This window comes from Camelus ferus, chromosome X (assembly GCF_009834535.1).
Source record: "Camelus ferus isolate YT-003-E chromosome X, BCGSAC_Cfer_1.0, whole genome shotgun sequence".
NCBI lineage: Eukaryota > Metazoa > Chordata > Mammalia > Artiodactyla > Camelidae > Camelus > Camelus ferus.
This window is the reverse complement of record NC_045732.1, coordinates 20,714,467-20,727,700: the sequence shown is the minus strand read 5'-3', so window position 1 is coordinate 20,727,700 and position 13,234 is coordinate 20,714,467. Positions and strand designations below refer to the sequence as shown.

At 37.1% G+C, this 13,234-nt stretch overlaps 1 protein-coding gene across 1 annotated transcript in view; it reads left to right on the top strand.

The window, feature by feature from the left end:
• The window catches only part of TXLNG (taxilin gamma), a 28,295-nt gene extending 15,067 nt beyond the window's left edge, over nt 1-13,228 (top strand). The window contains 4 exon segments of the mRNA XM_032475657.1: nt 7,385-7,649; nt 7,652-7,688; nt 9,927-9,961; nt 9,964-13,228. Coding sequence (XP_032331548.1) covers nt 7,385-7,649; nt 7,652-7,688; nt 9,927-9,961; nt 9,964-10,022 — 396 coding nt within the window. The 3' untranslated portion in view covers nt 10,023-13,228.
• The last annotated feature ends 6 nt before the right edge of the window (nt 13,229-13,234 follow it).

Below are 13,234 nucleotides of genomic sequence, written 5' to 3'. Positions count from 1 at the left end.
CTGGTGGCTGTCCATTTTGAAGGCATCTCTTCTTCAGTTAAGGGGTCATCTCAGCTCCAAGTGTTGGGATGATGGAGGGAGATTTGGGAAATGGATCCTTTAACAGAGGGTGTGGCTAGGGTCTGGGATGTGGGGGTCAGGGCTGTAGTAAATGACTGCTCTCAAAGTGTCTTTCAGGCCAGGACAGAAGAGCTACACATGCTGCTTGTGACTATAGACTGGTAAATGGAATGAAAATGTGATAGCTTTTGTTTCAGGATTTTATTCAGGGAAGAGTTCAAATAGAAATTCATCTTGAAACTATTTATTGTTTCATTTTCATTTGAGATTGGAATTTATATAAACATTTCCTCCTCCTCTTGTTTTTCCTCATGATAGGTACTGTATTAGAGAACTCTATTCATCTTGGTATTTAAAAACAACAAGAAACTGTTTTGAAGGTAACTTGTGGTCCCTAACTCAAAAGGTAAAAACAGGTGTGCTCCGTAAGTAAGCCCACTGACCTGCCCCTCCCATTCCCACCCACCCAGTTTATCCTCCATTAATACCATTCTTTGTCTCCTTCCAGAGGTTGTACATAAGCTCCTGCTCATAAACTTACACGGCACCCCCCTCCCCATTGAACCCCCCCAATCATGGCCTGCAGTATAGTACATACTCCAGCGTAGTTTGTTTTTTTGCTTTTCAGCCTATCCTTACAGGTCAGTAATTACACAATGACCTTATTTTTTTAACAGATGCTACAGTACTCCATTGTATAGATGTAGACAGATGATCTATCCAGTCCACTATTAATTGTCATTTAGGGTATTTCTGATTTTTTTGTCACTACAAATAATGCTGCATAAATATCTCTTATGTATATCACTTTACAGATGTAATGGTTTCTCTGTAGGAAAAATTATAAGAAATTAATTTGTTGGGTCAAAGCATATGTGGCATGATGATTTTTTTCCAACATTTTATTATGAAAAACTTCAAACATACAATAAAGTTGAAAGAATTTGATACTGAACATCTTATTGCCACCACCTAGTTTCTATCATTGACAGTTCTTTCTTTTTTTTAATTGAAGTATAGTTGATTTATAATGTTGTGTTACTTTCTGGTGTACAGCGTAATGATTCAGTTATACATACATATATATTCTTTTTCATAATAGGTTATTACAGGAGAGTGAATATAGTTCCCTGTGCTATACAGTAGATCCTTGTTGTTTATCTATTTTATATATAATAGTGTGTATCCACTAATCCCAAACTCCTAATGTATCCCTTCCTGCCCTTCCCCTTTGGTATCCATAAATTTGTTTCCTATGCATTGACAGTTTCTTATACTTGCTTTTTTACTTATCTATCCATCCCTTCACCCATGAAGCCATGTTAAATATGTACATGCTGAGTTTTTAACAATTGCGTGCAGCTCTGGAACCCAAACCCTCATCAAGATACAGAGCATTCCCATGGACCCCAGAATGTTACCTTGTCCCCTTCCCAGACAATCCTCACCCTGAATTGGAGTCTTTAGTGGTTAAACTAATTATCCCCCGACCAGGAGTGCTTGAGAGTACCTCACACCCTCTTCCACACTGTGTTGTCAAAGTTTTTGATGTGAAAAATGGTATCTGATAGTTTTAAGTTGGATTTCTGTTACTGTGAGTAAAGTTAATCATATGTTGATAAGCTATTTGTGTTTCCTTTTCTGTGAAGCCTTGCTTCATGATGGCCCATTTTTGTTGGGTTGTAGGTCATAGTCTTCTTTATTTGAGTATCCATTTATGTTACATAAAAGATTAATTTTTATCTATGACTGTGCTTAGAGTTTTTAGTAAAAATTAGGCATGTTCTGTGATGCTTCCAGTGTTGTTAGTGCGGGTAGTTTTCTTTTTGAGTTCTTTTAAATTCCAGGAGTAATAAAAATTCACTGTAGTAAAACTAGAAAATACAATGAAGCAAAAAAAAGGACCACCCATAATTACACCATTTAGAAATAACCATTATTAATATCTAGATGTATTTTCTCCTAACACTTTGTGTGAGTATGTGTATATACATATGTGCGTACATATACACACATGTGTATGTATAAAATAGATGATGCATACTATTTTGTAATTTCTTTTAAAATATAATATTTTGGGAGCATCTCTCCCAATTATTCAACAGACTTCTGTAAGATGGCCGGGTCAGGACAAGGATGTTTGTATGGCAAAGGGTAGTCTTGAAGCACTACATTGTCATTAAGAACATGAACTTAGCAGCTAGACTGACAGTTCAATTTTTTGCCCTGCAGTTTTCTAACTGTGTCCTTAGGCTAGATACTTTAGCATGCCACAGTCTGCTCATGTGTAAAATAGAGATAGTATTGGTACTTACCTTGTGACGTTGTGAGGATTAAATTAGTTAATATAGGAAAGTGCTTACAGTAGTGCCTGGATGTCGTATTTGCTCTGTGTTAGCTGCTGTTGCTGCTGTTTATATGAGAGATTGTACCCAAACAAAGGCGTCCAGAATGGGTATCAGAGAGGGCAGAGTAGGAAGTTGTATTGGCCACATGATACAGAATTCTCTGCTAAAGGAGATGAAGGTTGAGAAATCATTTACAACTTAAAGTTGTTGGCCCTAAGAATTTGTTTCATATTGAATGGTCCAGTACAGAGTCTCAAGTAGGGAAAATTAGGGCCTGCTATTTCAAGAGTATTTGTAGACTAGGGTTGGAATCAGGCCCAGCTGGAACTGGGCTTATTCATAAACAAGAAGATTTTGTAGAGCCAGTATAAGTCTTTCATTAGCAAATGTGAAAAGTACATCAAAATTAATTGCACAGGAGAGAAGGGAAATGTAATACTGTCTTCTTCCTCATGATAAAATAATAATGGTAGTTTTCTCAAACTTGTGGTAATGCTTAACTTGTTTTCAGCCATTCTGGCCCCTTGTGTTTTCCATCAGTTGACACTCGAGGACCTTTTATGCATAATCTGTCACTATCTGGGAGGATGTACCTACCATATGGGTGATAATGTAATACGTGTGATAGAAGCTTAGAGGTGAAAGGAGTGTCTGGGAAGAAAAAAGAAGTAGTAGTAACTAAAAATAGAGAGTGATGAAATAACATTAGAAGTATACTTTGTGGTAAAAAATACACCAATTAAAAGACAAAAAAAAAACTATAGTATGAGATGTGATGGTTGTGCACTACACAGATTAATTTAATATCCTGATTTATACTCAGTGCCACCAGCTATTATTTTGAGTTAAGTGAACAATGTGACCTTTCTAAACTGTCTTTTTTCTATGTAGTTATTATTGATTACATACAGCTTTAATCTGAAAGAGTAACTTTTAGTTAAGTTTCCTATGACATTTTGAAATAGGTGACTATACTGTGCCTTTTCTCCAAAACTGAGAGAATGAAGAACAGTAATGAGAAAAAATATTTGCAAATCATTTATCTGGTAAGGGGCTTGTACCTCGTACATATAAAGAACTCTTACATCTCAATAATAACATAACAACCCAATTTAAAAGTGGGCAAAGGATCTGAATAAACATTTCTCCAGTGGGGAGGGTATAGCTCAAGTGGTAGAGTGCATGCTTAGCATGCAGAAGGTCCTGGGTTCAATCCCCAGTATGTCCTCCAAAAATAAACAAACCTAATTCACCCTCACCAAAGTAATTAATGCAATAATAAATAAAATTTTTTAAAAATTAAAAAATAAAAACTTCTCCAGAGGAGATATACAAATGGTCTGTAAGCACATGAAAAGATTCTCAACATCACTAGTCATTAGATGAGATCCCTTCACAGCAGCTGTGATGGCTGTAATCAAAAGGACACATAACAAGTGTTGATAAGGATGTGGAGAAATTGGAACCGTCACACACTGCTGGTGGGAATGTAGAATGGTGTGGTTACTTAGAAAAATGGTGTGGCGGGTCCTCAGAATAAACATAAGGTGACCATATGACCCAGCAGTTCTCTCCTAGGCATGTACCCTGGCAAAAAGTAAACATATGTCCCCAGAAAGACTTGTACATTAATGTTCATAATAAATTTTTATAATGTTCATAACAAAATTATTATTATTATTTTTGATTTTGCATTCATGAATTTTATATTTTAAAATGAGACAAAAATAGGTAAATTTTAAAAACACTATAATAAAATTGAAGGACTTAGACTAATTGATTCTAACACTTAAAATGTGCAATAACTAAGCTTAACAAAATTATTTATAATAACCAAAGTTGGAAATAATCCAAATATCTATTAATTAATGAATGGATAAATAAAATGTGGTATATCCATGCAATGGAATATTATTTGGCAATAAAAAGACATTAAGTACTGATACATGCTACTGCATGGATGAACCTTGAAATCATTATGCAGGATGTTCAGAGTAACCACATCTTAGAGACAGAAAGTACATGAGTTGCCTAGGGCTGGGAGGATTAGGGATTTATAGCTTAAAAGGGTACTGGCTTTCATTTCGAGGTGACTAAAGTGTTGTACAGTTGATTGTGAGGATGGTTGCACAACTTTGTGAATACACTGAAAACCAGAGAATTGTATGGTATGTGAATTATATCTCAAAAGATGTTATGAAAAATCACCAATAGAACTGGAAAACTGGAAATTAACCAATTCCAATCTCAGGTAGCTTTCTTACTAAAATTGATCTTGGGAGAGACCTCAGCTTTTCCTTAGTGAAAATTATTTATGCTTCCCCTTCCAACAAATTGCTTGCTCATTAGACTTTTGATGTGGCTTGACACCATGTTTTCTGGTATTATGTGAGCTTTATTATCATTCTGCTTCTGAGAAATTCTGTTACGTGTTAGAGATAAGCAATCTTCCATTTTAATTATCTTTTAACAGACTTCCATCAGTATTTAAAGCCAGCGTTGTGGTTTTGTAGCCCTGTTCTTAGGCTAATGGTTTTCAGGGAATAGGTTTAAAAATTATCTTTTAGAAATTGGGGAAGATGGTATTAATAGTACTTGGAGTTTTTTTCTCCGTTTTCTCTGTATTGCTTTTGTGTAAAGGGTTTCTGTTAACATTATCCATGCCCAACGAGGATGTGACAGTTTAATATTTGATATAAAATAGATGTGGAACTAGTAGTTATATCTATAATACAGTGTTAAAATGATCATTTTGCATTTGGTATGATATTAATAGTTCTGTAATATGTTATTTGGGCATATTAATGGCTTTAAGAAGTTTCTGCAGTAATGAAATTTAACAAAAGACGTTTCCTAAAACCTTGTTATGAAATTTTTGTAGACCTAATACCTCTGGATTACATTTGAGAGACGCTGCTCTATGGAATGCATTACATATGGAAGAGAATTTTTAAATTTTCAGAAAGAATTTAAGAGTGAAACATCAAACCGTAATTCTAAACCCATTTCTCCTTAATGCATTGTTTTTTTTAAGAAATGAAAATATTACATGTACATTATTTTTAAAACGTCTTGAAAAGCAGCACATCTCTAATCTCTCTCCCCAGAGAAAAATATTTCTGGTTCAGTTCTTCATAACTCTTCATATAAATTGCAGCTTTAAAAATAAACCTTATCAAAGTAAAATACATATTCAGAAAAGTATACAAACCATAAAGGTTTAGGCTTAATGAATTTTCACAAAGTGAACATCTTTGTTACCCCATCCAGGTTAAGAACTATGGAATATTACCAAGCCCCCTAGAGGACCCTTCCCCTCAAAGTAAACACTGTCTTGATTTCTACTACTATCAATTAGCTTTGCCCATTTTTGAACTTTATATGTAAATGGTTTCCTGCATTATGCATTCTTCTGGCAGCTTCCTGACAGCATTCTCTGAGACTCATCTGTGACGCTGCCTCTAGTCCATTCTCAGTGCTGGATGGCATGAACATACTATGGTGTACCCATTCTTCTGTTGAGAGAAATTTGGGTTGATTTTGTTTGGGGGCAATTACAAATAGTGCTGCTTTAAACATTCTTGGCCTTTGGCTGCACACCCGTACCTACTCGGGTAAAATCCTAGGAGTAGAATTAACTGGGTTGGAAGGTGTCCATATTGCGAAAGAGTTTTTAAAAGTGGCTGCACCAGTTTGTTCTTCCAAAAGTGCAGTACTTGATTTATCAGCATTAGATGTACAAGATAAGGATTTAGTTCTCTTAACCTCTCCATTACCTGCTACTTGGATACTTCAGATTATTTTCAGTTCTTCAGTTGAACAACTTGAAGTAATAAGTCTCTGTTCTCCTATTAACTTTGTAAAATAGCTTTTGTCCACTTGTGATAAGAGAAAGGTATTAGCCACCTCCCCTTCAGTTGTATTATTCAAAAAAGGAAGAGGCCCTCTTTCATACAGAGAGAAAATGTACAGAATTTAAATTTGCTCCCCATCATATGGCCAAGTAGTGTTAACAAGGGGGAAAACACCCCCTCAAATGAATGGGTTAATGATATGGTAGAAGAGAAAGTAAAGTTAAATTACTGATTCGAGAATAAAATACTAGAATGAAGCTGTCTCTCCCATGCCTACTTTCTATATTTGTTAGGGCAGTGAGAGCTGCTTAAAATACAAATCTCAAAATGTCTGTGGCTTAACGTGAGAGAAATTAATTTTCTTAGTCATCTAAGAGTCCAGTGTGAGTGGTAGAAGGGCAGCTTTCCTTCTATGTGTATGTGAGATTTAGGGCTCAGGCTGCTTTCCTCCTGTGGCTCTGCCAGTTCTTAGATGCTCGGAGACCTTTGCATCCAGCCAGAGTGAAGACCAGATGGTGGAGAAAGAATGTGTGCTTTAAAGAATAAAAGTTTCATTACCCAAGAGAAGGTCACCACTTCAGCTCACATTTTATCAGCCGGAACTTGACGTGGGAGTCCCACGATGTCGTCCGGTGGTACCAGCTCCATGGGATATTGGAGGAACATGGGTTTCTGCTAGACAGCTTGGGAGCCAGCTCTGCCATCCCATCTCCCTGAGGATGAGACTAGAATGATTAATGTTCATTAGGGTAATTTTGTGCCTTTTAAGATGCTAATTATTTTAAGTGGTGAATTTTTATAGGGAAATAAGTTTATTTTTTATTGGCCAGGCACTAACACAACTTGATACTTTTTTTTTTTTGAAATAAGTTTAGGTGTATAACTAAATGGCATTTCTTTCTTCCTTTGGTACTGCTTAGTTGTGTGATTTGTTTTAACTTTAATTTTCTTCTTCTTTACAGTTAGGTCACCTCTCAGTGAAACTTAGAGACCCGCATGTTTACATAGATTTTACAAACTAAGAAAAAAAGTTGTCAACCTATGGTGTGCGATTGATTGTGAAGATTGATTACATTTGACTTAACCCCCTTTCCATCTATTTTCTCCTCCCTTTCCCTCTAGTTTGTGATTGGCACAATGGAAGAAGCTGGAATGTGCGGGCTAGGGGTGAAGGCAGATATGTTGCGTAACTCTCAGTCAAATGATATTCTTCAACATCAGGATGCAAACTGCGGTGGCACAAGTAACAAACACTCATTAGAAGAGGATGTGAGCAGTGACTTTCTAACAAAGAGCAGGAGTTTGGTGAGCCCAGCGTACTGCACACAGGAGGCAAGGGAGGAAATTCCCGGGCAAGAGGCTCGAACAGACCCCCCCGATGGTCGGCAGGATTCAGAGTGCAACAGGAACAAAGAGAAAACCTTAGGTAACAACCTCTGCTCAGGGGTTGGACGTTTCACACCTTGCTCATTTGACTTGTCTTTTCTGCAGCACACGTGATTATAAAATGGCCAGTGTTGAGGGAGATGTTGTCCAGCTACTACATGTGTTGTCCTCAGTGGGGCAGTTGGCCTGTCTGTTGCAGTGAAGAGCGGGGGGCCAGGGTAGCAGCGCAGAAAGCGATTTCTTTCTCAGTAATCAAGAATTGGCTTTCTTGAAAAAATCTGGGGTCAAAGTGACAGAAGTAGTATCTGACTTGCCTTGTTTGCATCTTTAATGTAGTCTGACCAAAATTTACTGTGAAAACTATGTATCATTCCATTTTGAAACTAGTCACAAAACTTTAGAGACGACATGTTATCTATAGTGCAGAAAGTGGGTTAAGACTGGTTTTCAAGGGTATGTTTTCTTTGTCCTGCTCTGTTGGAGATTTAGGACTAAGAATGTGATATGTTAAATCTCATTATGAAATCTGAATTCCCCTTTTATTTTAAGCTTATGTTTGCCTCTAAGTTTTTTATACTTATTATATCTAAGGTTAACAGTGCTTAATTTGTTTGGTTTTCTGTATGCTGAGTTGGAATGATCCTTCTTATTAAATCCATTTTCTGTCAACTTGGAAAACTTAAACATTCATAGAAATATGAAAAATAATTTTAATTCCTTACAAACAAGACAGATTTCTTCAAAATTACCAGCCCCAATTAAATGTGTAAAAGCAGATGGAGTCTTAAAAAGTTACAAATAATGTTTCCATGTGAGCCAGCAGTTCCACATCTCATTATGTACTCAGAGAGGTTGAAAACGTGTCCACAAGTGCCTGGGGCAGCATTGTTCATGGTAGCCAAAAAAGTCGAAACAATGCAGTTACCCATCAGGTGATGAATGGATAAACAAGATGTGGTTGGTCTGTACAATGGAATATTATTCAGCCATGAAAAGGAGTGAAGTAATGAGTCATAGTAGGTGAACCTTGAAAATATTATGCAAAGTGAAATAAACCAGACACAAAAGGCCATAAATTAGGTAATTCCACTTCATACGAAGTGTTCAGAATTGGCAAATCCATGGAAGCAGCAAGTAGAATAGTGGTTGCCAGGAGCCTGGAGCAGGGAGCAGGGTGACTGTTCACGGGTATGGAGTTTCTTTTTGAGGTGATGAAAATGTTTTGAAATTAGACAGTGGTAATAGTTGTATAACTTTGTGAATATACTTACTTAATTATACACTTTAAGGGTGAATTTTATGGTAGTGAATTATATTTCAGAAGAAACTAAGTAGCGTGTGAGTTTAAAAATCTTCATAATAATTGCAGGTCATATTACAGTTATTTTAATCATATCATGTTTAGTCATCTCTTTTAAAATTCTTACTGGTCTTGGGCTGAATGAGAAGCTTTGTTACTAAAGTTTTCTCTGGATAGAAAAGGATTCTATTTTGAAGTCAGCCTGCTGATTTTCCTCATAGCAGTCTGTACACCATATACTAAAGTCATTTTAATGTATGTATTTGTAATGAAGTATCCTTCATAAAGAGTGAACATTTAAAACAGTAAAAATGGTACCTACCACCTCGCTTAAGAAGTAAAACATTATTGTCACTTATTTTGAAACACCATTTGTCCCTTCCTATTCCAGCCACCTGCTTCTCCCTGCCAGAGTCCTTAAAATACTTTCCCCAAGGGAAGAGCCATTTTGACATCCTCCCCCCAACACTAAATTGGTTAACAGGCAGAATATGCCTACTCAGTCATCAGAAGTTATTTAAATTGCTCAAAGGAAAAGATATGTGTCACAAGTGGTTGTGTGTGTCTTAGATAGGCAGAGGGTACCAACTGAAACTCCCTTTGAATTTCCTTCTATATTCGTACTTGGTCAGGAGGAAGCTTTTAAAAATATTCTGCCCTTTGTAACTTGCCCTTGTCTTAACTTAGATATCAGTAGTTAAGCAAGGGAGTTTTTAAGCTTTCAGCAAGAGTTTTTTTTACAAATAGCTCGACAGTGTTAGTGACTGAAGAAATTTGGAGTTGGGGGTGGGGAGGAAGGGGTGCCTGCTGATCCAGATTTTAAAAATAGCTTTCTTAATTTAGCTAGTAAATGTCTTTATTTCTAGTTATAGGCGCAAATTATTTTACTGTGGATATCAGAACACAGAAGTGAAGCATTTACAGATTAGATTTGATCTTTCTTCTTCCGGACTTATTTCTTATTTTGTTAATCATCAGGAAAAGAAGTTTTATTATTGATGCAAGCCCTAAACACCCTTTCAACTCCAGAAGAGAAGCTGGCAGCTCTCTGTAAGAAATATGCTGATCTTGTGAGTATTAAATCAAGGGAGTGAGGTCCATATAAAATAGAGCTAAATGTGTATGTGCTTGATAAGCTTTTTAAAATATGATTTTGATATAGCTTTTTTTTAATTAAAAAAATTTTTTTGATGGGGGGACGTAATTAGGTTTATTTATTTACTTATTTTAGTGGAAGGACTGGGGATTGAACCCAGGACCTCGTGCATGCTAAGCATGCACTCTATCACTGAGCTATACCATCCCCCCAATATAGCTTTAAATGTAAAATTATATTTTACTCCAGAATTGAAGAGGAGAATCTGATTTCTTGGGGCTTTTTGTTGCTTATATGACTTCATTTTATAAGGTGATCTATATAGAGAGCATTATAATGCTAAGATACGGCATAGATTTTCTAAAACTCAGTCTTAGACTATTTCTCACTCAGCCTTTTCATTCCTATGTTGTGTCTTTAGATGCCAGTCAGTTGGAGTGTGGTGGTTCCTGTATTTAAATTTTCCCAAGGGAATTCTAGAGATAAAGGCTCTAACCATTGTGATTGAAGTTGTGAGTTCGATGAAATAGTTTACTAAAACAATACTGTGTCTTGGGAAATACTGATTTAGCATTTGCCATGTGTCAGGCATTCCTTTTTCCATCTTCCAAAGAAATTGACCTCATTTGTTCCAGACCTGTGTTATTTCAAGTAGCGTTAATTCTGTTTTTAAAATTAGGAAAGCAGTTGTCCGTATGGAAACACTGCCATCCTATTTAAGTAGAAGAATGGGAAAGTCATAGGACCCTTTGAAGTAAGGGTTGTGGGAAACTTTTAGAATAAGTGGTTCTAATATGCTAAATCAATGTCTTTTGTGAAATACTTAGGTGAATTATCATGGACAGTTTTTATGCATTGTCATCTGTTGTTGAAGCTGTTATTCCATGTCATAAGCACTAGCTTTTTTGTCAGTGACCAGCTTTGAAAATGAATTGTTTTATTTATTATTCGAAGAATTACAGTTCCTTCCCCTCAGTTTATAAAGGGGTCCATGTAGACCCCCACTTGGCTGGCATTCAGCAGTCTGGCACCTTCCATTCAGAGCTACAGGAAATCCTGTGCATCAGTGAAAACGGCCTAGGACAGTCACAAACACAAAGATGGCAAAAAACACAACGAGGTCAGATTGCTGGCTTGGGAAAGGAACTCTTCCATTGGCCGTGGAAGAGAGTTCCTATTGGTTTCATCCACATGAGGAGAATCATGTGAGAAGTGGTGGGAGAAGAAGAACAAAACTAAAAAGGAAAAAGGAAAAAATGGAGAAAAGAGTAAAAGAAAAAAGTAGTGTAGGGGGTGAGCTACTTGACCCAGTGTTGTGACCATAGCAGGCAGTGTTGTGACACATGGATGAGGAGAAGGGGCGGGTAGTCGCCTTGGGCAGACATTCTTAGACACACAGATACTGGAACTTCTGTTCAAGGGCACATTGTGATTCACTGGGTCTGGGTTGGGGCCTGAGAGTCTGCATTTTAACAAGCTCTCAGGTCAGGCTGGTGGTGATGCTGTCAGCCCTTGGATCACACGCCAAGTAGCAAGGGTCTAGGGTGTTTTGTTGGTGTGGGGGGTGGGTATGGTTATTTTTCAGCACCAGTAGTAATTGCTACATTCATTTTATAAGATGTGACACATTGAAGACTTGCTTAGTGAGTATCATCTCTTCAATTTAGATTTGTGCTGAACATGTGGAGGATGAAATAGTTACTGTTTCAGAAAATGTTATAAGCCTTCTTTCTTGAAACCACACTCATTTCTTTTAAAAGGTAGAGTATATAGGTTACATAGCAGTGAGGCCATCAGGGTAATAGCCTTTTCCCAAGGATTATTCAGAAAACTTCCCTTTTGCCGTCACTGCTCTGTCTGTTTTGTGACAGCATCATCTGACATCACTGTGCTTGTGGCTCAGACACATAGAAAAGTCCTGTAGAGCGGGTGGAGTGGTGCCTGCGCTGCAGTCAGGATGGTCCACTCGGGGGTCTTGTGGCTGCCACATTTGCCATATGGCATGGGTTTATGGCGCATTTCACTTGCTAAGTGTGGGTACCATTAGGCCTGTAAAATGGTCCTTAAGCACGTTATGGTGCTGTTCTTTCCCATTCCTTAGTTTGTGTAGATTAGTATAGTATAATAATAAACTTTGATATCTGATTGGGTAAGTGTATCCTTCTCATTTCATCACAAGTATCTTTGTTATTCATTCCTCTTTACTCTCTATAAAATTTTAGATTCAACTTATTAATTCCATGGGGAAAAAACACCCCTTGGGGATTTTGAAGAGCATTTTATGGAATCTGTGGTTGCATTTAGGGGAGAATTACCAATAGAGCTTAAAAAGTGAATATCCTAATGGAAAAATGAAATTAGATTCTTAGACACCATGCACAATGACTAATTCCAAATGGATTAAGAACCTAAGTGAAATTTTAGATATCATTTAGATTTGTCTAAGTATAGTAACAGGTGACTATTTTTCCAAACTTCGATTAAGAGAAGGATTTCTTACAACACAAAAAGCATTATCAGAAAAGATTGCAGACATTGGCTATGTTGAAGTTAAGACTTTCTGTTCGTCGAAAGACACTTTAGAAGGAAGTGAGAAGACACGTTACAAACTGGGGAAACCATATTTCCAACAAATAATAACCAACAAAAGGTTTAGTGTCAAGAATATCTAAGAAACACCTACAAACAAGTATGAAAATGACAAACACCCCGATGGGAAAGCGAGCAAGAGACACGTAAGAGGCATTTCATAGAAGTGGAACAACATCCATGATGCATCTTAACATAAAGGTACCTAAACATACAGGGAGATGTTCGACCTTATTGATGATCAGGGAAATGCAAATCAGCACCACAGTGAGATACTGTTTCATGCCCATTGTAGTGGCATAAATAAACAATTGTGATTGTATGGAGTTTTGGAGAGGCTGTGTGTCTGCATGATCTCTTACAAATCGCTGATGGGAGAGGTGTATACCAGGAAGCATTTGTGAGAACGTTCGAGCCGCTGTGAGCAGTAGAACCTGGAAACAACCCAAATGCCCACTGACAAGAGACTGGGTCAACAAAGTGTGTTGTGTGCAGTATATAATTTTTAAGTGGAATAGTATACAACCTTTGGGTCAAAGCCAGCAAGGCCTGTTTTTGTACTGCCCCCAAGCTAAGAATGGGTTTATGTCTTTCAAGTGTT